Source organism: Trichoderma asperellum, chromosome 5 (genome assembly GCF_020647865.1).
Source record: "Trichoderma asperellum chromosome 5, complete sequence".
In the NCBI taxonomy this organism is placed as follows: Eukaryota; Fungi; Ascomycota; class Sordariomycetes; order Hypocreales; family Hypocreaceae; genus Trichoderma; species Trichoderma asperellum.
Window position 1 is genome coordinate 1513960 of NC_089419.1, and position 23838 is coordinate 1537797.

General features: G+C 50.7%; 10 protein-coding genes across 10 annotated transcripts; 5 read left to right on the forward strand and 5 right to left on the reverse strand.

Annotated features, from left to right (window-relative positions):
• Nucleotides 1–849: 849 nt before the first annotated feature.
• Nucleotides 850–2914, reverse strand: TrAFT101_008662 (uncharacterized protein; the record flags this gene model as incomplete). The annotated part of the gene is made up of 3 exons (XM_066128399.1): nt 850–1021; nt 1095–2548; nt 2618–2914. 3 exons carry the CDS (start codon nt 2912–2914, stop codon nt 1003–1005), a joined length of 1770 nt encoding a protein of 589 aa, XP_065984517.1. The 3' UTR covers nt 850–1002.
• A 383-nt stretch (nt 2915–3297) lies between these two features.
• TrAFT101_008663 (uncharacterized protein) lies at nt 3298–4467 on the forward strand (the record flags this gene model as incomplete). Its single annotated transcript, XM_066128400.1, has 3 exons — nt 3298–3456; nt 3538–3706; nt 3770–4467. 3 exons carry the CDS (start codon nt 3298–3300, stop codon nt 4465–4467), a joined length of 1026 nt encoding a protein of 341 aa, XP_065984518.1.
• A 575-nt stretch (nt 4468–5042) lies between these two features.
• Nucleotides 5043–5849, forward strand: TrAFT101_008664 (uncharacterized protein; the record flags this gene model as incomplete). The annotated part of the gene is made up of 3 exons (XM_066128401.1): nt 5043–5076; nt 5145–5182; nt 5265–5849. 3 exons carry the CDS (start codon nt 5043–5045, stop codon nt 5847–5849), a joined length of 657 nt encoding a protein of 218 aa, XP_065984519.1.
• Nucleotides 5850–6284: 435 nt separating this feature from the next.
• On the reverse strand, nt 6285–8282 carry TrAFT101_008665 (uncharacterized protein). Its single transcript, XM_024909678.2, has 2 exons — nt 7340–8282; nt 6285–7265 (listed from the first exon to the last, which is right to left on the reverse strand). The coding sequence occupies exons 1-2, from the start codon at nt 7563–7565 to the stop codon at nt 6457–6459; spliced, it is 1035 nt and encodes a 344-aa protein (XP_024761920.2). The 5' UTR covers nt 7566–8282; the 3' UTR covers nt 6285–6456.
• A 618-nt stretch (nt 8283–8900) lies between these two features.
• On the reverse strand, nt 8901–11514 carry TrAFT101_008666 (uncharacterized protein). The gene is made up of 3 exons (XM_024901838.2): nt 11084–11514; nt 10235–11012; nt 8901–10171 (listed from the first exon to the last, which is right to left on the reverse strand). The coding sequence occupies exons 1-3, from the start codon at nt 11147–11149 to the stop codon at nt 9045–9047; spliced, it is 1971 nt and encodes a 656-aa protein (XP_024761919.1). The 5' UTR covers nt 11150–11514; the 3' UTR covers nt 8901–9044.
• Nucleotides 11515–12903: 1389 nt separating this feature from the next.
• On the forward strand, nt 12904–13709 carry TrAFT101_008667 (uncharacterized protein; the record flags this gene model as incomplete). The annotated part of the gene is made up of 2 exons (XM_024899855.2): nt 12904–13093; nt 13168–13709. The coding sequence occupies 2 exons, from the start codon at nt 12904–12906 to the stop codon at nt 13707–13709; spliced, it is 732 nt and encodes a 243-aa protein (XP_024761918.1).
• Nucleotides 13710–14014: 305 nt separating this feature from the next.
• TrAFT101_008668 (uncharacterized protein) lies at nt 14015–15585 on the reverse strand. The gene is made up of 3 exons (XM_024907933.2): nt 15123–15585; nt 14920–15031; nt 14015–14840 (listed from the first exon to the last, which is right to left on the reverse strand). The coding sequence occupies exons 1-3, from the start codon at nt 15158–15160 to the stop codon at nt 14160–14162; spliced, it is 831 nt and encodes a 276-aa protein (XP_024761917.1). The 5' UTR covers nt 15161–15585; the 3' UTR covers nt 14015–14159.
• Nucleotides 15586–15732: 147 nt separating this feature from the next.
• Nucleotides 15733–17741, forward strand: TrAFT101_008669 (uncharacterized protein). Its single transcript, XM_024901837.2, has 2 exons — nt 15733–16969; nt 17044–17741. Exons 1-2 carry the CDS (start codon nt 16053–16055, stop codon nt 17414–17416), a joined length of 1290 nt encoding a protein of 429 aa, XP_024761915.2. The 5' UTR covers nt 15733–16052; the 3' UTR covers nt 17417–17741.
• Nucleotides 17665–18918, reverse strand: TrAFT101_008670 (uncharacterized protein). The gene is made up of 2 exons (XM_024903731.2): nt 18386–18918; nt 17665–18303 (listed from the first exon to the last, which is right to left on the reverse strand). Exons 1-2 carry the CDS (start codon nt 18692–18694, stop codon nt 17860–17862), a joined length of 753 nt encoding a protein of 250 aa, XP_024761914.2. The 5' UTR covers nt 18695–18918; the 3' UTR covers nt 17665–17859.
• Nucleotides 18919–19506: 588 nt separating this feature from the next.
• Nucleotides 19507–22924, forward strand: TrAFT101_008671 (uncharacterized protein). Its single transcript, XM_024907932.2, has 8 exons — nt 19507–20015; nt 20081–20588; nt 20678–20777; nt 20850–21013; nt 21098–21468; nt 21585–21617; nt 21719–21849; nt 21925–22924. Exons 2-8 carry the CDS (start codon nt 20222–20224, stop codon nt 22742–22744), a joined length of 1986 nt encoding a protein of 661 aa, XP_024761913.1. The 5' UTR covers nt 19507–20015; nt 20081–20221; the 3' UTR covers nt 22745–22924.
• The last annotated feature ends 914 nt before the right edge of the window (nt 22925–23838 follow it).

Sequence of the window (23838 nt, forward strand, 5' to 3'; positions counted from 1 at the left end):
ATCAAAGCATCAGCTTCAGAAATCTATATATATCTGCCATTCATCTCCTCGATATATCGACCTTCTCCTCATCTCTCTTTTATCCAGTCTGATATATTCGTTGCATCTCATCAACGCAAACACCAACCCACCACCATTACTACTACCATCTATAAATCACTCAACTCTACCAGCATCACAATGGCCGCCTTCGCTTCTTCTTTCGACGCTTCCGTCTCCATGGCTGACTCCGCTCGAAGCGGCTACAACATCGTCTCTCGTCCCAACACCGGCCCAGGCTCTGGCTCCAGCTCCAGCTCAGGCTCATCATCCAGCGGCCGCCGGGGCAACTAAGAAACCCCATTTTCTTACTTGCTAAGACGCTTCGACGTTGTACAACTTTTTTGCTTTCTTCTTCTTTTATTGCCGAGCGTTGAAGTTTTGCCTTTCGCGGGCCTTTCGATTTTCGCATACAAAATACAAAACTACAAAGAAAAATATATATGCATCTTCGGTCAAAAGTGCATGGAGAGACGGATAGACAAAAAAACACGCACATTGGATCTATTCTTTCACTGGAAGAAAATTAAACTTGGCAAAAAAATTCCCTTTCATCGCAACCTTTGGGAGGGAACAGAAGCAGCCACATGTTTTGCGACTGGGAGGCTTTTTTCCAACCCCTTCTGTATTTGTATTAAACTGGCGTGCGACATTTTTTTTATTGGCGGCCTCCGGGATTCCTCTTTTCTTTTTTCTTTTTCATCCTTCCCCTGATGATATTCACGCGGCGTTGGATATGGGAACAACAGCAATCAGCATGCTGCAAACAGGCAGACAGCTTAGAGATATGGGTTCAGTCAACACTTGGTTAGATTTCTGAAGCTTTACGGCACTTTATGTAGACTTTTCTTCTTCTTATTTCTTTTCTTCTTTCTCCTTTTCTTCTTCTTCTTCTCTCTGCCCTGAATACTATATCTAGAATGTAAAATATATTAGTATGAGCCTTTTTCTATCCAATTCATCCTATTTTCCAACGCAAAACCTAGTACTCGCATTAGCAAACTCGTAGACAATAACAAGAAGAAAGAAAGCCAGTAAATTAATACGCAACTTACTTCTCAAACACCACTCCAAGAACATCTTCTACATCGCCAGCCTCCCCCTTGCCGGTGATGCGCGCCAGGCAGTCTGCCGCATATCGCAAGAACTCAGCCGCCAGCACAGCATCGGCTTCTACTCCTGGATGGTGATCCTCTCCCTCCTCCGGCCGCGCTTCTGCCATAAAGTCCTCCAGGTGAGCCCTGCACCTGGCCAAGAGCTGTGCCTGGCGAGCTGTCACACCAAGCAGATCCTGTAGGTCGACAGGCATCTCTGTCATTTGCGAAAAGGTGCTGACCAGTGCCTCTGTTAATGCATGAATTCCTCCCGGATCCTTGTTCCGCGCCGCAGAGGAGCTTGTTAGGCTGGCCTCCTTGCATGACACTGCGGCTAGTTGAACTGATGCTAGCCTGGGATCCTTCTCGCCTAATCTTTGGCGAAACTTGTCAACAAGCAAAGCAAACTCCCTTGGTTCGGCGACGTCTCTCTTGTTTATCACAATAAGCTGGGCTTCTGCGGCGGCGGCAATGTCCAGCGTCTCCTGGTCGTACAGGATGAACGGCCCCGACGGGCCACTCTCGACTGATGCCAGAACGACGACAATGTCTGATTCTTGTGCTTTCTGCTTTGCCCGGCGGATTCCCTCCAGCTCGATGGCCCCAACGGGGCCGGATGGTCCTAAAGGATCGCTCGACCTAAATCCGGCTGTATCCGCGAAAGAACATAGGTAGCCTCGAATATCAAGGCTGGCCTCCACTATATCTCGGGTGGTACCAGCCTCGCCGGACACGATTGAAGCCTCGCGACCGACAATCAAGTTCATGAGCGAACTTTTCCCAACATTCGGCGGCCCTAGGAGCGCAATCCTGATACCACTCCTCAAAAGCTCGCTTCTCTGGCCGCCCTGTTCGTGCAGATGAATACCTCGAAGTATATTGTCCACCAACTTTGCCACATTGTGGAGTAAATCTGTGGGCGATTCGTCAAAATGCTGATCCTCCGAAAAGTCAATCAGAGCCTCTATTTCTCCTCGTGCAAGGAGAAGCTCCTCTCTCCAGCTCTCATAGGTACGAGCCAAGGCCCCCGAATTTCCTCTGACTGCTGCGCGCCGCTGCTGCTCCGTCTCTGCAGAAAGAATATCGCCAAGAGATTCTACTCGCGCGAGATCCAGCCGATCGTTCAAGAAAGCTCTCTTGGTAAATTCTCCCGGTTCGGCGTATCGAATCCTTGACTTTGAGGGGCATTGTGGAATAGCTGCTAGGACTGCCTTGATAGTGGCCGGTCCACCATGAATGTGCAGCTCTAGCACGTCTTCTCCGGTAACGGTTTTTGGAGAAGGGAAGAAGAGAACCAATGCTTCAGAGTCCAATACTCCTCGATGTGACCCTGAGTGCTGAGGGTCAAATAGCGACCTTACAGAAGCATATCTGGGCTTTGGTAGTGCTTTAGAGGGACACAAGGCTCTGTATACCTAACATTGGGTAAATTTAATATGTTATTACGGGTTGTATTATGCTGTATTTGGCACTTGCACACTTACATCCAAACATGATGGCCCTGAGATGCGAATTACAGCTATTCCCGCCTTGCCCTGGGCTGTTGAAAGTGCATAGATGGTGTCATTGGTGCCCGCACCGAATGCACTATTGAACCGTCCGGTCTCACTGGCTTCAGCAGGTCCGGCTGAAAAGAATCTGTGTTGACGGTAACATGTACATGAACATGATTTCAACGGTTGCAGCCTCAGTGCCGTAATGGGCCGGACTGACGAGGCAGCACATCGAGATGGTTTCCCGGCGCGAGCCAAGTGTTCCAACCGTAAACTGTGGCGGCGCATTGGCTGCTTGTATTGTAATGGAGGGAGTTGGCGTAATTATTTTTTCAGTAAGATAAACAAGCGCTGTTGGACAGATAAATAAATGACTCTACGTTAATACATTAGAGATTGAAGTCTATAATGTGAAAAAATTTATGTAACTTGAGTGCGTCTCTAGACATTTCCTTATAGAGAGTTTAGTGGAGGCATCGCTATTCCTCAGGCCGTGAATTAGCGTCCGTGCAGTCTCTTAAGCCAGACTGGAGCCAACGCCACAAATGATGAATCTCAGTTTAGCTCATGTCCATTTTCAACCGCTTCTCTGTCACTATTTGAACACAACATCAAACCAGCAAAGCCCCAGCAGATGGGCATATTTTAACACGTACAAAACTCCCATAGCCATGGCACCCACGACAAACTCGCATGGCCGTTCTCACAGCCTCCTCTTGCTCCAGAGGCTTCTGAATCTGCGCGATGCCGCCAGCCCTCTCACTCTTCTTCTCGATAACCTCGAACAGCCCGCCCGGCCAGTAATCTCAGAGCTCATGACAAGAGCAAAGGTAATTTTTAATTTTTAGTTTTAATTTACAACTCTTTTCATCTTGTTATGCTATGTGATACAGACAACTGACCTTCAACAGCTGGCAAAAACAAAAATCATATTCCTATCCTTCTCTACACTTCGCAAGCCTCGAGAAGCAGACGTCTTCATCAAAGCCACGGGAAAAGATTTAAACGCAGTCAGCCGGGAACTTCTGTCACATTATCCCGCATTTCAGCCAGCAGCCATCAAAGATAAGACAGTTCAGAGTGAGTGAAAGGATTTATCCTTCTACCCAGAACACGAATAGCTAAAACAGATACGCGATGTAGGAGCTGTCGTCTTCATTGACTCATTAAATTCTCTTTCATCGGCGGCTACCCAATCACTGGCCGTCTTTTTATCCAGCATCATCACGCCAGTAGTTTCCATCGTGGGTGTATATCACACCGATGTACCAGTCATCCTACCAAAATCTTTCAACGAATATGAGCCTCACCCGTTTGCGCTGCTGAACCATCTAGCAACGGCCATCTTAACACTATCAAACCTACAGCAAGAAATCGAACGGCAAAAGGCTCGCAACAGGAGTGTCGTAGAGCCAGAATGGGGCCTCAAAGAAGATCGCGAAGGTGTCCTCATCGGCCTCACAGAAAAGAGCAAGTCTGAAGACCAGGGAGGCGTCGTCATCAACATGGAGCTACGAAGGAGAAGCGGGCGGGCCGTCGACGAAAAGTTCATCCTCATGCCACCCTCTGCAGCGACGACAAAAGCCGGCCTCGGCAAGCTTTGTCTTCTCACGGACCATTCAATGTTCAAGAAGCCCGAGGCAGATCAAGGTGAAGATGGAGAAGAACAGCCCGAGAGCACATTTAATCTAGGCCTTACAGAGAAGCAGCGAAAGGATAGAGAGGGGATTGTGCTGCCGTACTTTGATGCGCAGACTGATATTGGAGCTGGAGAGGGTGGCAGGATCTTGTACGAGATGGGCAGAGAAGATGATTTTGATGACGAAGAGGATGAGATATGAATGCAAACTAGCCAAGCGGGGAAAAAAAAAAAGTTAAATATTAAGAAAAATAAAACTTAATATGAGAAAAAGAATATTCACCATCTTTACGTTGGCAATTCAGCAGAAATTATAGAGGGAGGGAGCACGGCCACTCTAGCCAGCTGGAGAAGCGCACAACCAAGATTACGCCACAAGCTTTAATTGCATTGGGGGACGTCAGCCACACCTCATATCCCCAAAACCCACCTGTCCAGGAATCGACATTTCGCATGTGTTGCAAGACCGATACCCTGGCTTTTAATTCCACTACTTCTTTGGCTAAGAAAAAAACAATACAAAAAGCGATATTCGTGCCGAGTTTGCGTTGGATATTCCCATCGAATCAAAACCGCAGCTCCTGTGCTAGGCAACCAATTCGGCCACGGCTTGCCTGAGGACTCGTTCTACGTCTTCTTGACACGTAGTTCTCAGCCAACGCCATTCTGGGGGGGATCACAGCTCCACGAAAGAGCGCCGAGCCTTTCTCTCTCTTCTTCTTCTCCCTCTCTACCTGCTGTTACGTATAACACGTATACACACATATACAAGTCAAAATGATTCGATCAACACAGATATCGAGGCTGGACGGTATGTCACCAAACCCCCAGCATCAAAGTCCACCGAACCACCAAATGCTAACATCCCCATCCCCCCAGGCCTCATGCTTTGCGCCTCCGTCGACGACGAAGCACAAGTTCGTTCCAACGTCCCCTCACCACCTCCATTCAAAAAACAAAAAGACGATTATACTAACAAAACCGCCGCCCTCCCCCCAGTCCGACGCCGCCGCCCTCAACGAAGTCAAGCAGCAGCTCCGCCAAATCCTCCGCAAACTCACCCGCAACTCCGAATCCCAAGCCTCCATCGAGTCCTCGACCCTCTTCACCATCCACTACCTCATCGACTCCGACGTCGTGTTCCTCTGCATCTGCGAGCGCTCCTACCCGCGCAAGCTCGCCTTCACCTACCTCGCCGACCTCGCCCGCGAGTTCACCACCACCTACACCGCGCAGAACATCCACAACCCGGCCCTTCGGCCCTACGCCTTCATGGAGTTTGACAACTTCATCGCCAAGACGAGGACGACCTATGCCGACGCCCGCGCGGCGCAGAACCTGGACAAGCTCAACGACGAGCTGCGCGACGTCACAAAGATTATGACCAAGAACATCGAGGACCTGCTCTATCGCGGGGATAATCTCGAGCGCATGGGCGAGATTAGCAGCCGCTTGAGGGACGATAGCAAAAAATATCGACGGGCCGCTGTGCGCATCAACTGGGAGCTGATGCTGAAGCAGTACGGTCCCTTTGCCGGACTTGGCTTTTTCATCTTGATTTTCATTTACTGGCGGTTCTTTTAAAAAGATGGGAAAGCATGGAGAGGGGAAGAGAGGGGAAGAGAGAGAGAGAGAGAGATGTTAATGATTTGTGGTTTCATGTATATTGTGAAAAACGAGATAGGCGGTACAAGAAAAGACAAAGGAGGGGGGGAACATCAAGGCATCAATGCACAGAGAGCGGAGCGTGGCGTTGATGGGATATCCATTATACTCTATATACAGTTATGTGAACTAATGCTTTCTATGCATCATCAATGTCTCTTGCAGCTTTTTCTCCCCCCTCCCTCCAATTGTCTTTATTCTCTAGCCCGAGGAACGCTGCTCTTCAAAATGATTCAGTTGTAGATAAAAAGCAGGGGAAAAAAAGACGTCGTAAAACCTGATTCGCCGCAAACTCCTAATTCAGATGCCTCGCTGAACCCGCCAAAGACATGGTATTGCCTCCATCTCCTCCTTTCTTGCAAAAGAGAGAGAAAAAAAAAAAATTAATATTCCTCCAATCTTCATGTCTGCAAATGTCATCATCTAAACGACCAATCTGCAATCGCCCAGCCCAAGCTTGTTCCCGCATTCTTGCTTGTGATGAAATGAAATAAAACAAAATGCTTCATAATTCCGCATGACTCGCTCACATGACCAGGCAGTTATTCTCTGTTGTGGATGTTGTTGGTAATCCAATCGGCAATGTGGCCGTTCCATGCTGCCATTCAAGGTGTTCTTGTAAAGATTTTACGTCGTCAAATTCTTCGTCAGGGCGATACGGATCTTCATCGTCATCTTCGTCCTGGGGTTGTTCTCCAATCTCCTCGCAGAGCGGGCATAGCAACTTAGCCTCCCAGTCCCCATGTGTCGGTATAATGTGATTTGCGATAGCCACTGGAGCAAAGATAACCTGCTTTTGATGCTGGCCGCAATTCGTTACGCCTGATGCCTGCCAGTTTGACGTATTCGGTAATAATGATACTGGCGAGCTCAATGAGCTCGGTGGTACTGCTTGAGTGGACGATCGCACTGTTGGCATGCGCTCCAAATCCTCCCACACCAAATGTCCGTCACAAAAGTCGCAAACAAAGGCGATATCTTGATCTCCAAATCGCTGAAATGTCCCCACAGCTTTACACGCCATAAGCTCTTCTCTATAATATCTCTCGAGTGTCGGTTCGTCCGGTCTAACCCCAGCCTTGGCGTCGCGGAGAGGGGCCCGCTGTTTCCGCTGCACGATAAAGGCGCCCAAACATCGTTGTGAGGCTTCCCGCGCGGATGTAAATACTCGCATTGCTGCTCGGCATTGAGCTCGATGTAGCTCTCGTCTTAATGAGAATGTCTCGCGCACCCAAGTGGGATCGATAGGGCCCCCAGATCGACTCCAGTCTTTCAGCTTCTGGTTCAATGCTTGAAACTTGCCAAGAATCGCTCGTAGCTCTTCCATCGATTCATCTAAGGGACAGCAGTCATATCAGCAACTCTGGCAATCGCTAAAGGGGCTAACCATGTTCAACAAGGACACTCACGTCTGCGATCGTGCTCATACTGCGTCCGTCCATTTCCATTGACCAATGGCCCCAGCTCTTGAAAGTCTTTCCGCGCCTCATCCAGCACCGAATCCAACGCACGCTCCTGCTCGCGCTCGTCCTGCCCCCAATGCCGCTTGTCCGACAAGCTCAGGATGCGCTGCCCGTCGGAGATGATGTTCGCTATGTCTGCCAGCAGTGTCCCGACCGAGTCGAAGGCGCCCATTGCTCTGGTGAGAGGAGATAAAGAGAGAAATAAAGGAATGATGATTTTCTGGGCATGCGATGCGAACCCCGCGCTGATGGGCAATCCTGTGATTAACGAAGACTGCCAACACCACACTGTGACAGTGCAGATGAGGAGGCCGAGCCCTTATGAATTGGGCTGAAGATGCTGCAGAGAAACGAATGGATAAATAACCAAATCGAGATCAAAACTCGTCAAGGGGCCTCGAAGAGACACCCGTCGACGGGCGCGTCGCATGGGGGAAGCTCCGCGGCCTGGGGTGAAATGCTTCGGGCAAAATGACGTAGATTAACGGCCGGCACTTTGATGCTGCTTAATGAGTAAGGTTATGGATATGGCCCGTGGTTCCTGTCTAACGGAGCGTCGTGGCTGTGGCCAGCATTCGGTTGCTCGCGCCGTGCGAAGCCCCCGGACACACCCGCCCTCTGGACAGTCAAAGAGACGAGTGGGCGAGAACCGACAAGAAGTGAGGCTGTGCTGGGCAGCTGTGGGCCGAACTGGAGAATGGATAGGGATACGGATGACGCACGTTGCAGAATAAAGAAGTTGGACAAAGAAACTAGAAAAGATGAGAAAAAGGAGAAGGGGGGGGGGAGCAAACAAAGAAGCGAGGGGGCAGAGAAGCAACTACAAAGGCGAAATCGACAATCGCCAAAGAGAACACGCAAGAGATGAGATGGAGAGATGGAGTTGGAGATGCCAGTGTCTGATTCGCTAAACTAATAAAAACGCTCAGCGCCTTTTTTAGCAGACAAACCGCTGCGCTGCACGCAAGAAATTATTGATCCTCCCGCTGGCTTGTGCAGCCCACTGCTGCGTTGCAGCGCCCAATGGTTGGAGGCCGTCAGTGAGGGGGAGATTTACAGGGGGTGCGGCGCTGTGCCACCTCCCCATCTGCTCCGGCCTAGTTGGCTGTGGCAGCGGCAGGTCTAGGCCCAGCACCCTATTCTATAGCGCTCTAGCGCATCAATGCACCTTGGATGACACCACCATGCACTTAAATAGAAGCCTTTAGGGCCTACTTGGCATTTCGTATAGGAGGGGGGTGTTCGTGGCCTTGGGATTAAACACTACCTACTGTAGGGCTGACGGAAAGGTGTGCTAGAGGCCTGGGCAGTCAGCATGTGCTCAATTTTAGCGAAAATAGATACGATGCCAACCTGAGGCGTTGCTAGCTGCCATCCTGAAACAAAGCCGAAAGAAGAGGCTTTATAAGACTGAGGACGTCCAACGCGAGGCCTCTTGGAAGGGCCCCTTTGACAATTCAGCTTCTGATAGTGCTACGGGTTGTACAGAATGACAGGTACTACTGAAAGCTGTTCCTAATTCTTTGCTGCATAGGTAGTGAATCGTCAATTACTAATTCATAGCCAACTAAGGCGTCTATTATTGGTTACATGCCTTTAGAGTACACAGACTAATATAGCAGATACACTACTGGATGACTAGCAAAGACGCTCATCGTCTCTTAGTTGCCTTTTTAGCATCAGCCCCAGTAGCCGTAGCCTCGTTCTTATCTTCAGCCGCATCTTGAACCGCATCCTTCTCATCCTTCTTGACCTCAGGCTCATCATCGTCACCACCCTGGCCAAACTCATTGACACGAGTATAGTCGATCCTGTAGGCCCAGCGCTGGTAGAGGTAAATGAAGAAAATGACGTCGTCACGGAACGTCGCCAGCCGATGCAGGATAGGCATCTTGATGGTGAAAGCGAACAAGTCGTCGATGAAGGTGTTCAAAAACTTGTACATCATGGCCTTGGCGGGCATGTGTGCCACACTCTTGAGTCGGTAGTTGATGTACAGCGAGGGAATCATCATCAGGAAACCATAGGTGTAGACAGATCCGACAAGGGTCGTGATGACAAACGAGTACCACGACTTGTGGGAATCGTAAATCAGTGAGTAGATGCCGTAAGCAATCAGCAGAGGCACAGCCAGCATATACATGTACTTGAAAGCAATCTCGTCATACTCCTTGGTCTTCTCCTCGGTTTCGGTAAGCTTGTGCTTATCTTCAAAGACAAACCAGTACGGGATAAACGAGCCTGGGGCAGTTTCTCGGAGACGGACGTTGACAACGGTGGTGATCTTCCAAAATTCAATAACGATGCCAACAACCTGAGTGCCAAGAATCATCCAACTGGTATTTTGCGAGTTATCCAGGAGATACAAGAAGATAACCGTCTGCATAAACACGTTGGCCAGGATCGACCGGACCGAAATACCAACATTGTCCTTCTTCTTACGATAGTGCGCAATGTCCGATCCAAAGGCAAGTGTCTCTAGAATCATGTGGGCAATGCTTGCAAAGGCTGTAATGCCGAGCAAGATAGGGTTGGTGTCAATGAAGATTTCCTTGATCATTTCAATCTCAGATCCATCACCGCCGCCGGGAACGGGATTGCCGAGAGCAGCTTGGCGGGCATTCTCTTTGGAGTTGGTCTCGATGGCGGCCATGGCATAGAATTGCCAGCTAGGCATGTTGTTGAGATCAATGTGAAGCGGCAGCTCTTTGACTGTGTCGTTTAGGAGTGTCATATGGGCCTTCAATTGCCAGAATGTGTTGACAAACAGTGGCGGGTCTATGAGAGCATGAGTTAGTTCGCAGCACGGTAATCATTATTCGATCAAGATGAGCAACATACAGTACCATCCATTTTGACCCGAGCCATCACGAGCACCAGTTGCCTCCAGACGCAGGAATGTCTTCAGGGCAGGATGGATAGAATCCAAATCCTTGACTCCCAAACCAGGGACCAGAGAGAAACTGGCATTTTGGTGGTAATAGTTGGCAATAATAGGACCAGAAGTATCCTCTTCTTCAGGTTCTGGCTCAGGAGTGGGAAAGTCTTCCAGCAAGTTCCTCTTCTGCACAAACTTCTTCTTTGCCAAGTACTGGGTAAGAGGATGCACAACATGGTACGCTCGTCCAGGGTCAAAGTTGGGCAGATGGGGGTCAAGGACGCTATCTGCAAGACCGACGTAGAAGTGGCCCCAAAGCGTGCCATTGTGCTGCACAGATTCCGGCACCTTAAAGGTAGTATCGATTGACCGCTTGTCCGTCTTGTTGTTCATGTGAAACCTCTTCTCGTCCAGCACGACATACTCCGCCGGCACCGAAGAAAGAGGAACCGGGTTAAACGAGGGCGAGATTGTAACAATGATGTCCAGGTAGCTGTCCTGCGCCCAGATGGGCGCAATGGTCTTGGGAAGGGGTCTGTACGTAGCGCCCTCGTCCAGGCGTTTCGGTCGAAGCTGGTAAGGCGGGATGCTGCCCAGATTGTCTGGAACTGTAATGGACGCCCCGGTTTCGGGATGCGTGACGACCTTGCCAGTCTGTTCCTTTGCCAGGTAGAAGCTGAGGCCAGCATTGACACCAAAGTAGACAGCAATGGCTGCGATGATCTTGCCCATGCCGAATCCCTGCACAATGCACCAGCAACACGTCAGCACACATCTCTCCGAGCTCTGAAGCAGATGCCATCTCGACTTACACTGCTCTCCTCTCGGCGCCGTCCCGCCTGGCCCGCAGGCCTCTGCGCAGCAGCTGTTTCAGACATTGCGCAGACCGTCGATGGAGCCTCTACGGCTGTCACGTCAAGCACAGACAAGTCAGGCGCTTTTCTCGCCTTGCTGTAGTGAATCCGGAGCAGAGTCGACCGCCCTGGAAAACAAGAACACAGAGCCAGATGTGTTTGCAAGGTTGGTTGCAAGATGGCCTTTCGCAAGCACCGCAGCCTTGGCTGGTAAATTTCCCGCCTGGGCCTAGGCCGCCGAGCTTCACTGGCGTCATGCACACAAGTACCTAGCACATACTAGAGCACGCAGCGAGGTACAATGCATGGACGCAAGCAGCGGCAGCCGCCGGCGGCCGGATCAAGTCGGCGCCGGGTTCGCCCCATCAAACCGGGTCGGCGAATCAACGACCTGCGCTGTGACACGACGCCGTCGACAGGGCAAGGAAAAGAGCCCCAACAATGGCGAGGGGCATCGGGTCTATCTGCCTCTGTATCCTAGAGCCTGGCCGTAGTCAAATTGACGCCGTGAGCCGTGAGTTGCGTCCTCAATGGCCGTGACAGGCTGTCCGCGATCCACTCAGCCACATGCCCATGCCATGGCTTCCGAAGACCGCTTCCGCCATCGGGACTCGGCCTATTGTCCAGGTGACACTGCTAGAAGCTCTCATTGGAGGCTGACGGTGGTATTCTGAGACTCTTCCATCGGCTCTGGGGCACGCTGTGCAGTTACTGATGATGAACCCTGTGCATTGATCTTCATGAGCATCACAACTACCTGGATTAGCATTTATAGACTTTACAGCTGAGCCATCTCTTCCCCATGACAGAGGAATTGGCAATGGCGGTATGCAAATAGCAAGCCTCGCGTTGTAGCAATGAAAAACAGCACCAGCCGGGCACAAACCCACTTCACAGACGGCCATGTGTTGCCACGCCAATTATTCGCTGTTCTTCGACGGGCTTGTCCTGCTGACCCCCTTTCCGCCCACCAGCTCCGTCAACGCAGCAAATCAACCTCAATGCATATCAATTATAGTCGTACAAGACGACAGAATGCCAACGTGCCCGTGTAAAACGACGCAACGACCGCAAAAAGCCCAAAGGGGATCCGTCCCACCTCCCGGCAAAGACGCCAATTGGGCCGCTGAGTGCTGCGGCGAGCGTAACTGGCAATTTTTGAAAAAATTACCCTTTTAGTGATGGCTCCGGCACTCCATATGACTCCCACGCCTCCAATTTTTCTGATTTTTGGGGGGTCCAGCAGTTGGGTTTTCCGTCCTGACGGGGGGCCGGTGGTGGCCGATGACTGCCGGGGCAGGATTAGTGTGAAAAGGCGGTTTGCGAGCAGTCAGATCTGGCGGGAGGACCTGAGCTGGCGCGGTTTCGCAGCGTCATTCCACAAAACGCTTATATCTAGACGCGGTTCGCCACTCGCCCTTTCGACTATTCTCTTGCTTCTTCTTGCTTCTTTTCTCTGAACGAGACTGAACTTTTAGTGTTGCTTTGCAACGGGATAAATTCTGGGAAGCTTCACTCTTTTGCCACTTTGGCTTTCATCGCTCAAATCTTCTTTTACTTTACTGCTGTATCCCATCTACATTTATCTACCATTCCTTTGTCTGAGACTTCGTCTGTGGCTTATAACTCGCCAGCTAAGAGGCTCTCCGACTATATAGTCTCCAACTTTCTCTCTTATATATCGGACGACGACCATTACTAAAGACACTTCATCTCTGTCTGTTTCCTTCAACCCACGCCACTACCAACAGCAGCAACCATTTGTCACAACCCCCACCATGACTGCTGATTCCACCACAACTGCTGGCCAGAATGGCTCTGTCAACGGCTCTGCCAACGGCCACACTAATGGAACGCCTCGCACCAAGATTTGCGTGTACTGTGGCTCCAGCGGCGGAAACGACCCCGAACACATGGAGACTGCCCGCGAGCTCGCCAGAGTAATGGCTGAGAACGACATCGATCTCGGTAAGGCCCCCTTGTCATCTACCTACTCCTCCCAAGAGACACAACTGTTACTAACTCGCTCTTCCTCTGTATAGTATACGGTGGTGGCACCGTCGGCCTCATGGGCGAGGTCGCAAAGACGCTCTGCGAGCTCAAGGGCCCCTCCGCCGTCCACGGCATCATCCCCGAGGCCCTGGTCAAGTACGAGCGCGACGGCACCTACCAGACCATCAACATGAACAACCAGTACGTGCCCACCGAGTCGACCTACGGCCACACCACCGTCGTCAAGGACATGCACACCCGCAAGAAGCTCATGGCCGAGGAGGTCTTCAGCGGCGGCCCGGGCAGCGGCTTCCTCGCCCTCAGCGGCGGCTACGGCACCGTCGAGGAGCTCTTCGAGACCGTCACCTGGAACCAGCTGGGCATCCACAAGCGCGGCATCTGCCTGCTCAACATCAACGGCTACTGGGACGGCATCGTCCAGTGGGTCGACAAGGCCGTCGAGCAGGGCTTCGTCAAGCTCCCTAACAAGGACATTCTCGTGACGGCGACCACCGCCGAGGACGCCATCCTGGCCTTGATGAACTACCAGGTTTCCGAGGGCACTTTCAAGCTGGAATGGGGATCTCAATAAATGAGTGTTGAAAAGTTAGGCCAAAGAAACAAAGTCGCAAATGTTGTTATTCGCATGATTCCAAGTTACAGCAAGCACCTTCTTTTTTTGAGCTTGCTAGGACTCGAGGCTCTTTTTGTTGTGTAATTTTTTTCCCCTCTCTACTCTACGTTTGGTTTGGTTTTCTTTTCATTTTTTTTTTTTTTGGCGCTTTCATCCAAGGACTTTCATGTGTAATGCCTGGTTATGATGTACGGCATAGAGAGGTTTTTCCATCAAAGACATATATAGTATATCCATAGACAGGTTATAGTTACGTCATGGGACGGGAGTAATGTCATGATTAGGTATCTTCTTTTTTTTTATTACTTCATTCGTAGCAAGTTTCACAATTCGGGCTGTTCAAGCAGCCTCTAGTGATACATGATCTAAATTCTTTCTCTCATAGCGCCTCCAAATCCCGTGTGTCGTCTAGCTGTCAACCTCCATGCCGTCGCCGTCGCCCGCGGCCGCAGTCTCACCCTCACCCTCACCCTCACCCTCACCCTCTCCTCCTTGGCTTTCGCTAACGCTCTCGATCCATTCCTTGGTCTCGAAGCCGTCATATAGTTTGAAAGGTTCAACGCTCGGTCGGCCGTTGGGACCCTCTTTCAGGCCCACCAATCCCACAGATGTGTTCTCGACCGTCAACTCCTTGTCCTGTACCAAACTCTCCTTGAGCGCCCTTAATCCGTGCTTGACCAATTCCTCCTTTGAGCAATCGGCGAATGACTCTATGTTCCGCTCCAGATATGTTCTGGCCATTTGGCTTCGTGCTCCAATGGCAAATGCGACCATCTCTTCCGTCATACCCGATGGCTGGAACTCGAACAGGTGGGGGCCATTCTCGTCAACGCCAGCAACCAGCAGCCCAACGCCGTACGGTCTCTTGCCGTAGACCTGGGTGTTGATCTGCGCCTTCTCACCAATCTGGCCAACCAGCGTGTGTATGGGCATCGGGCGGCCGTAGGTGAGGCGGTGGCCCAGGCATTGTTGCTTCATAAAGTTGGACAGGACGCGAGCATCTGATGTGAGACCGGCGATGGCAATGGCGGTGTGCTCGTCAATCTCGAAAAGCTTCTTCTGGTATGACGACAGTTCCTCTGCGTTTCGCTATTATGCCACAAGGGATCCAGGTCAGCCTTGGGGGGAACTGTCCAACGTCGTGCTGAGGGGTAGAATGGAAACTTGCCTTGACGGCGAACAGGCCGACGTGTGTTTTGCTGGCAATTCCGACGACCACTGATCCTTGCTTTACGGCCTCGCCGGCATATTCGATCTGGAAGATTCGGCCTTGCGGCGAGCTGGGTGCCGTGGTGTGTCAGCTATGCGAGCTTGCAGTATAGCTACCAGGGCAAGGCAGCTGGAGGGGCTATCAGTCAGACAGAGACATACAAGGTGACGGAATCGTTGTCGTAATTGTTTCTGAACATGGTGGTTGACTAGACGCTGGGAAATATCGAGGACGAAAGAAGGGGGTTTCTGCTTTTGCAACGGCGCGGCGACTGGAGGAAGAGACCGTTGGCGTCTGGCTTAGATGGTTGATGAGGGAAACGCATCCAGGCAACCTAAGCTTCGTCGCCTTCCTGCCTGTGGCTGCAGACGCCACGGCGCGGCACTCTCCAGCCACAGCTGCCAGCTCCCCTCCAGAACTTAGTCAGCATTTGACCCAAGCTCTTCGTCAGCCACACTGGAGCTGCAAGAATTAGTGCGTCTTGTTGCTTTTCAGTTGAAATCACTTTAATCTTTAATCCCTGGTCAGCTAAAAGGTGTCTATCAGGGTGTTGTGTAGAAGAGTAAAATCATCATAATAATCAGAATGTGTAACTGCAAGACGCCAATTGGATTAGGAAGCCCAATTGCAGTCCCCCAACTGCAGACGCATGAATCCTCTTGGTCTGGTCTTCCCAGAGTAGCATTCCTGGCTAAATTGATCCGTGACTCGATGATATTGCTAATAAAGCAAGCTGCTGCTCTTTTCTCCGAGAGCGGCCAATGCGGAGCAGGACGGCGTTGATGCAATATTTCAGCTGTCGCTCTCGATGAGCTCCGACAAACATGATAGTGCGTTTGACTCACTGGAATTCTCTCATCTACATCAACGCATCTCAGCTTCATTTACGCCGGTGCCATTGAGCTTTTTTTGAGTTTTGTGACGTGACTCACCCAGCGTCGTATCTCTGGTGAGCTTATAATAAGACCATCGCCAGAACGTACATTTTTCCTTAGCCAAGCCACTCACTAGAGAGTTTTTTTTTCCTCTCATACTCGCTCAACACATCACAAAAGAAAAAAAACACCACACATCATAAACGACTGCGCAAAATGCCTTCCAGAGACGAGATTGTTTACTTTGGTGCTGGGCCAGCACTTCTGCCCACCTCTGTACTAGAGACCGCTGCCCAGTCGTTGGTAAACTTCAACGGAACTGGACTTGGAATTGCTGAGCACTCGCATCGCTCCCAGATCGCCAGCACCATCATCAACGAGGCCAAGGCAGATCTCGCCTCTTTCCTAGACATCCCCGACGACTACGAGATCTGCTTCCTCCAGGGTGGTGGAACCGGCGAATTTGCCGCTACGGCCTACAACCTGGTCGGCTCATGGATCACCAACAAGCGCCGTGAGATCTTCAGCCAGATCAAGGACAACGAGGACCAGGGCACCCCAGAGGAATTCCAGAAGCTCCAGGCAGCAGTGGACAACGACCTGAAGCTCGACTACATCGTCACCGGAGGATGGTCGCAGAAGGCAGCTGCCGAGGCGGCGAGGCTGTTTGGAAAGGACAAGGTCAACGTCGTTGCCAACGCCAAGCAGAGCAACGGTGGTAAATTCGGAACCATCCCTGACGAGAGCACCTGGAAGCTCTCCAAAGACGCGGCCCTTGTGTACTTCTGCTCCAACGAGACCGTCGACGGCGTGGAATTCCAAGAGTTCCCTCAGAGCCTGGCTCCCGGCCCTGACGGCAAGGGCCCCATTGTCGTGGCCGACATGAGCTCAAACATTCTGTCGCGAAAGCTTGACGTGAAGAAGTACTCTCTCATCTTCTTCGGCGCACAAAAGAACCTTGGATCCACCGGCATCACCGTCGTCGTCATTAAGAAGAGCCTCCTCGCGCCGCAAACCCCACAGCCTTCGGCGGAGATCATGAGACGTCTTGGCCTTCCTATCCCTCCCATCTTCCTGCAATACGACACCGTTGCTAGCAACAACAGCTTGTACAACACACTCAGCATTTTCGAGTAAGCAGCTCTCTCTCTCTCTCTCTCTTTTGCCTTGTAGCATTCGCATGCTAACTCTCATTCTCCCCGTCAAGCGTTTACATCGCTGGCCAAGTCCTCAAGAAGCTTCTGGCTACGTATCCCGACAAGGCCAGCGGCCAAGAAGCCGTCTCCATCCAAAAGGCAAAGCTCATCTACGACGCCCTGGATGCTCACCCCAGTGTATACCGCGTAGTGCCGGACAAGTCCGTCCGCTCCAGGATGAACATCTGCTTCAGAGTCTCAAAGGGTGACAATGTCGACGCCGCTGAAGCGGACTTCTTGAAGCAGGCCACAGCTTTGGGCCTCACTGGACTCAAGGGCCACCGCAGTGTTGGAGGTATTCGCGCCAGCTCGTATAATTCTATCCCTCTGGAGGGAGCTCAGAAGCTGGCCAAGTTCATTGTGGATTTTGCAAACGCTGCGTAAAGTTGCGTCCTGGAACTAGGATGAATGGAGGGATTTGGCGTTTTCACAACATGTATGCATCATACACTTGCATGTATGTCAGGTATATGGATGTATTTGGGTTAACTGGGGAACATGATAGTGTCGCATTCAACATATCCGGCTCTATGACGGTGGATATGTAACGAGGATGAAAAAAAGTACAGCGAAACTCGAGCGTGTTTGGAAGGCCGCCATCGAGATAAATACATGGGCGCATATTTAAAGGCGTCCTCTGCAAATAAATAAATATTCTAGGCTTTAACACTTAATCAGCTGCCTCAAACTCTAACTTATTTGACTCTGCATTCTGAAGTCTCATGGTATCTTAATAGTTTGCCAAGTCCCTCGCATCTCGGCCAATATCACATACCAAACATCTCCTTTCGCCGCGTAGAAATTTTTTTTAAAAAAAATTGTTCACCTTAGAGTGCAAGCTCATCAATCTCCATCCTATCATCTATCTTTGCCTTTTCCTTCTTAGAGTCATCTTTGCCCTGTTTCTCACCGTCATCCGCTTCTGTTACAGGCGTCGTCCTACGAACCTTCATCTCCTCGGGAATCTCAACCCCCCAGTCTTCCTCCAGCTTGTCAATCAGATACTTATCAAAGTCACCCGCTCTCCTCCTCTCGTGAGCGCTCCAGGCGGATGCAAGCCACTCCGGATCATGGCGGCCTTGCGCAATATTGTCTGTGTAGGCGGCGCAGTCATAGCGAAAGCTGTCGTCGTTCATGAGCGACGCAAAGTTGGGCCGCGCGTCTTTCGTGCCTGCATCAAGAATGTGTCCCTTGTCGGGAAACAGCGACAGGATTTCTGTCCTTTCATCTTGATCCAAGGCAGTCCATGTCAGGGGATTGCATAAGATGCTCTGTTCGTTTGGTTAGCCATGGCATTTCACCTCTCGGCAGCAGAAAAGATACGCTGCAGTAAGCAAGAGAGGTCAGACATACTCTCAGGTTGGCGGTGGCTAGGGGAGACTTCGGATCCTTTAGAATACTCTCCGCATCCCAGTTGGTCTTCTTTGTACTTCTTTTGGCAGCTGCAGGTTTCTTCTTTTGCCGCTGGGGTATTGATTTGGATTCGCTTCTGGGTGGTGATGTGTAGCGTTTGTTAGTCGCAGCCTTGCGTCGCGGCCGCACAGGCTTCAGCGGTGAATCTAGCTCGGAAAGCGAGGACAGTGGCGAAGAAGAAGGAATTTCAGCTTTCTGGTGCTCCTCTTTTGAATCTGCATCGGCTGATGCTGAGCCGGCCGTTGACATTGCGCGTGGGGGTGGTCAGGATGAGATAGCCGGGATGGGGCTGAATGTGCCACTTGAGATTGTTCGCTTGGGCAGTGCGTTGAATTCCTGGGGATGAACTGCGGAGGTTAAGGGTCGCGGCATGTCGCCAAAAAGGTTACATTTCATTGCATATGCAGTGATTGGACTTTGATTCAATCAATCACTAAGACAAAATTGAATTTATTAATTTCAAGGCGAGTATAAGGCGCTCATTACAAAGAGTTCGTTCATATAAGCTGGTGACTGAGCTGCCTCCTTGTAGGGTAGCGTTTATTTAAATATTAGCCTCGTTAGCATGAGAATAAAATGCTTAAAAGTATGTAGACCTATTTATAAACGCTTATTTAATTTTACTTTAACTGCGTCTTTATAGTAGTTTTAAGGCACAAAATGGATGCTATGATACCTCTGCTTTATTGGGTAAAAGAGAGCTTAATCCGAATTGTCTGAATTAGGTACGCAGGTTACCTATATCATGTCATGCAGTTTTTAAGCCTGCAGCAGCAATATTAGCAGGTATACTATAACACCTTGTCTTTGCATGTTATCCATGGCCAATTAGATGGATTATGCCCATCTCAAACTGTTGTATATTCGCCTAACGTAGGCATTAATCTTAAACCAGTAGTATAATAGATACATCACTTCCTAGCAGAGGATGACTGGGCTTGTCATTATTGCCCAAGGTAAGTAAGCATTCTTACATAACCGCCATTTCGAGGTATTCTTCTCTATGGAATGCCAGCCATACAGCCTTCATTACCACAACCATAACTCCTTCAGAAACTTATTGGCGTATGCACAGCACATATATTTTTGTCGCTATCGCTCACCCCATGCACATCCCACTCGCAGACATTATCCTCGAATTTAGCCGGCAAAGTCTCAACACGTCCCTCCACCAACTATGATCGACCGCCATCATGCAGGGTTCAAAGAACTGTTCGAGGCACATACGAAATGACATGACTCGTTTCAACTTAACCGGCACAATCCCCATACTCCATTTTAAACACACCACATATCCATCCACTTGAATTATCCCGCCATTCATCAATCTGTTAGAAAAGATACATGAAAAATAGTGGCAGCACTAATGGCGGGTTTTAAGGGCAAGAAGGAAGTCCTTATACAAGACGATGCAGCTCCCGCTTGGCTTCTCCTCTATTCTCCACCCGAACCCCATCTTTCCCCTCATTCATGGTGTTGGAGTCTGATATCACTCAATTCGGCTCAATGAAGACCGAATGGAAGGGAAAAAAGGAAAAGAGCTTGCATTGAACACGCTGCGCGCTTAAACGTTAGCTCACACACCTTTTTCGTTACCTGTTTGTCTTGGTGTTGATTTTTTTTTTTTTTGGTCAGATTTCATGATGCCTTTACCTTGTGATAGCCATAGATAATAAAACATATACCATATCCAGTGTCAAGGCAATTTAATCTCACATAGCATTCGACCGGCAGATCTATCCAAGTAACAGACCAATCCGGCTCACAAAATCAATCATGGCTCCCCTCACGCTCGGCTACAACGACAAACATCCCTTCTCTCAAGTCCCCATCACAGATCGCTCTTCTGTCCAGGAGCTCCTGCGAACGCTCCTCGATCCCCTTGAGCCCTTCTTCTCTCCCCAAAAAGCCCGCGTCAAGTGCCCTGGAGCCACAGCCGTCAGATTCGACCAGACTGCGTCCGAGGTAGAGGGCTTTTTTCGGCCGCTATGGGGCCTGGCGTGTCTACTCGCCGGAGGGGGCGAGTATCGCCTCACGGAGTGGTGGATTCAGGGGATCAGGGCCGGAACTGATCCCGAGAGCCCAGAGTATTGGGGCTATCCTCGTGATAACGATCAGAGGATGGTCGAGATGTGCCCTTTTGGTAGGATTTTCTGGTCTTTTTTTTTTTCTATACATAAAGCAATGGATGATTTAAAATGACCGGGGCTGATAAATTGGTGTTTTATACAGGATTCGCGCTGGCCGTTGCACCAGATCTTTGGAAAGGTCTTTCAGCAAAGGAACGGACCAATGTTGAGAATTGGCTGGGAAACTCTATCAATGAAAAAAAGTCAGTATTAGACAACCGCAAAAGATCATGCAGAAATGCCAAAGTCTCAGTCTTACTAACAGTGTCATGTAGCATGCCCAACACGAATTGGCTCTGGTTCCGCGTCTTTGCCAACCTGGGCCTCAAGCAAAACGGAGCCAAATACTCAGAGGAACGCCTGGAAAGCGACATTAAGCACCTGGATACCTTCTATAGAGGAGATGGCTGGTCCAACGACGGTCCTGAGGGCATTCATCGTTAGTCCAACCCCCCCTATTTTTCTCAGTCCCCGAGATCCTGTCATTCAAGAAATGCTCATCTGTTGTTGTTATCATCTGCAGAAATGGACTATTACTCCTCCAGCTTTGCCATCCACTTTCTTCAGCTCCTCTATGCCAAACTCGCCGGCGAATCCGACCCTTCTCGCGCAAAAGAGTTCAAGCACCGCGCCCAAATCGCCGCTCTCGACCTTGCTCACTACTATGATGTCGAAGGCCGAGCCATCACGTTTGGCCGCAGCTTAGTCTACCGCTTTGCCATGGTGTCCTTTTGGGGCGCCTTGGCTTACGCCGATGTCGACCTCCCGGCGCCCCTGACGTGGGGTATGGTCAAGGGCATCGTGCTGCGCAACCTTCGGTGGTGGCAGACCAAGGGTGACATCTGGACGTCGAGTGGGACGCTGTCGCTCGGGTTTGCGTACCCGAGCATGTATGTACGTGCGATGAACAAGAAACGCTCTATTTCACCCCAATTTAGACTTCATGCAAGTCTCCAGACCATCTCCGATGCTAGATCGCTGACTGTTGTTTTCACGTGAAACAAATACAGATTACGGAGAATTACAACAGCCCTGGAAGTCCAGTAAGTAGTATTGATGCAACCCCACATCTCGGTATCATCCAGAGAAAGCCTCATTCTAACTTAAACTCCCTTCCCTCTTTGGGGAGGAGTTCGATAACCAGTACTGGTCATGCTTAGCCTTCATCTGTCTGGCGGTTCCGGAAGAGCACCCGTTCTGGACGTCCAAAGAGGAGCCCATTAGCCTCCAGATACCAAAAGTCAAAGCAATCCGACAACCAGGTCACATTACTAGGTGAGGAGAGCCTCATTTACCCACCAATGAGAGAGCTAGAACTGGCTGGCTAACCCGTGTGATATGATCTCAAAGCTACTTTGGTGGACACTGCATGCTCTTGTCTTCGGGCCAAGCCTGTGGCTATCCAATGAAGGCCACGCATGCCAAATACGGGTGTTTTGCGTATAGCAGCGCCTTTGGATACTCGGTGCCATCCGGGCTTTTCTCATTGGAGCAGTATGCGCTGGCATCACAGCTGGGGCTTTCGGACGACGGCGGCGAATACTGGAAGACGCGGAGGCTGTCTGAGTACGCCGCTATTGAAGAACGAGACGGCCAGCCTGTCCTTGTTTCGGTATGGAAGCCGTTTTCGGATGTCAAGGTCAAGACGCTGTTGGTGCCTCCAGCTGAGAGCACGCCGAACTGGCATCTGCGGATCCATCACATCCAAGCCGGTCGAGAGGTCATGACGGCGGATGGTTCCTTTGCCATCCTCAACGTCAACTCCGAGAACGGAAGATATCTGGACTTGTACGATGAATCAAAGTGCGAGGGCACCAGCCCCAAGATCATCGGTAACTACGATCTCAACACTCCGGCTGGCTGGGACACGGGAATCAACGGTGCCTTTGCCGCGGCGCCGAACCGAGGAGCCGTGGGCATCAAGGCCCTCGAGGAGGGAGGACGGCAGGCCATGCTCGTCAACGCCGATCCCAACACAAACCTCATGGACAGTCGGACGACAATACCGACCTTGCAGCACACGATCCCGCAGGGCCAAGGGGTGTGGTACGTGTCTGCAATCTACGCCAGACCGGCGGGCGATGGCGTCCCCAAGGAGAGCTATCTAGATGGATGGAACAAGGCGCCGGCGATCCCAGGCTGGCTAGCCGTGGAGATGGCAGCAGCTTAGAGCGGGATGTAACCGTGCACACACGCAATATATGTGATGGCGTGCGATTGGCTGTCCTGGCGTCTCTCTCTTTTCCATATAGCTTCACTTTACTCTTTCCACGTTACCTAAGCAGCTGTATATGTAGTAGATGATTATTCCGTTTTAGAATGTGACAAAGAGGAGAGAGCCGTTCCAAGCGAATTCTGCCTAAAGTGAACGTGGCAGATCGACGTGCCAACCACAATCGAGCCTCATCCCACTTGAACTCAGTAGTAGGTGCTTGACAGCCGAGACTGGCGAGATACTTGATGTGAAGTGCCACTACGATTGGCACTGGACTGCATGTAACCATAGCACCGATGTACGCGTATTACAACTGCTGAGAAAACACTATTGAACCTTTTTTTCTCTTTGCTGAAATAGACGGAGAGACTCAAGGAACTGAAATTTCCCATGAATCCCAGCAGCTCGCGGGGGATGCTCCACCCGGAAAGCAACGAGCGCTTCATGTCACGGTACTTGCATTTAGGCATGCTCCGCAGGGCACGAGTACACGTACAAGTACCTACTATACCTATATTCCGCGAAGTCACCGGTACCGCGACCTGGAGGGGGAACGGGGGCCCAGACCTTGGCGCCTCGAAAAATGCGGAGAGAATCTGGAGAAGACACAGGATCAGCCGCGTCAAATGACGGCAAAAAGATCAAATGCCTATGTGCAAGGAGAAATGAAAGATTAACGTTGCCGCCTCCGCGAAATAACCCCACTCTGCTGTGGTGGCTCCCCCCGGTTAAAAAGGCGCCCCCCTTGTAAGCTTAAGTGGTAGCACCACCTTTATTGAGAGATGTGTGTGAGCCCGTGGCAGTGGGCACTGTAGCAGGTAGTATTCCGTAGTAGCGACAGCTGCCGAAATGCCGCGATTGTTTCAGAAATGGAAAATACTGCTGGAGGGGTTCGCAGGACCATTCGGCTCGTGTCTGCCGGTTATCGAAATGAGCGGCTCGCATATTGTATGTAATTGGCAAGGAATAGTACTTACTGTGCATGCAGTAGCAGCAGCAGTACGGAGTAAAGTTCATGCTGTTTTTGGCTGCTGTTGAAAGACGTCCTC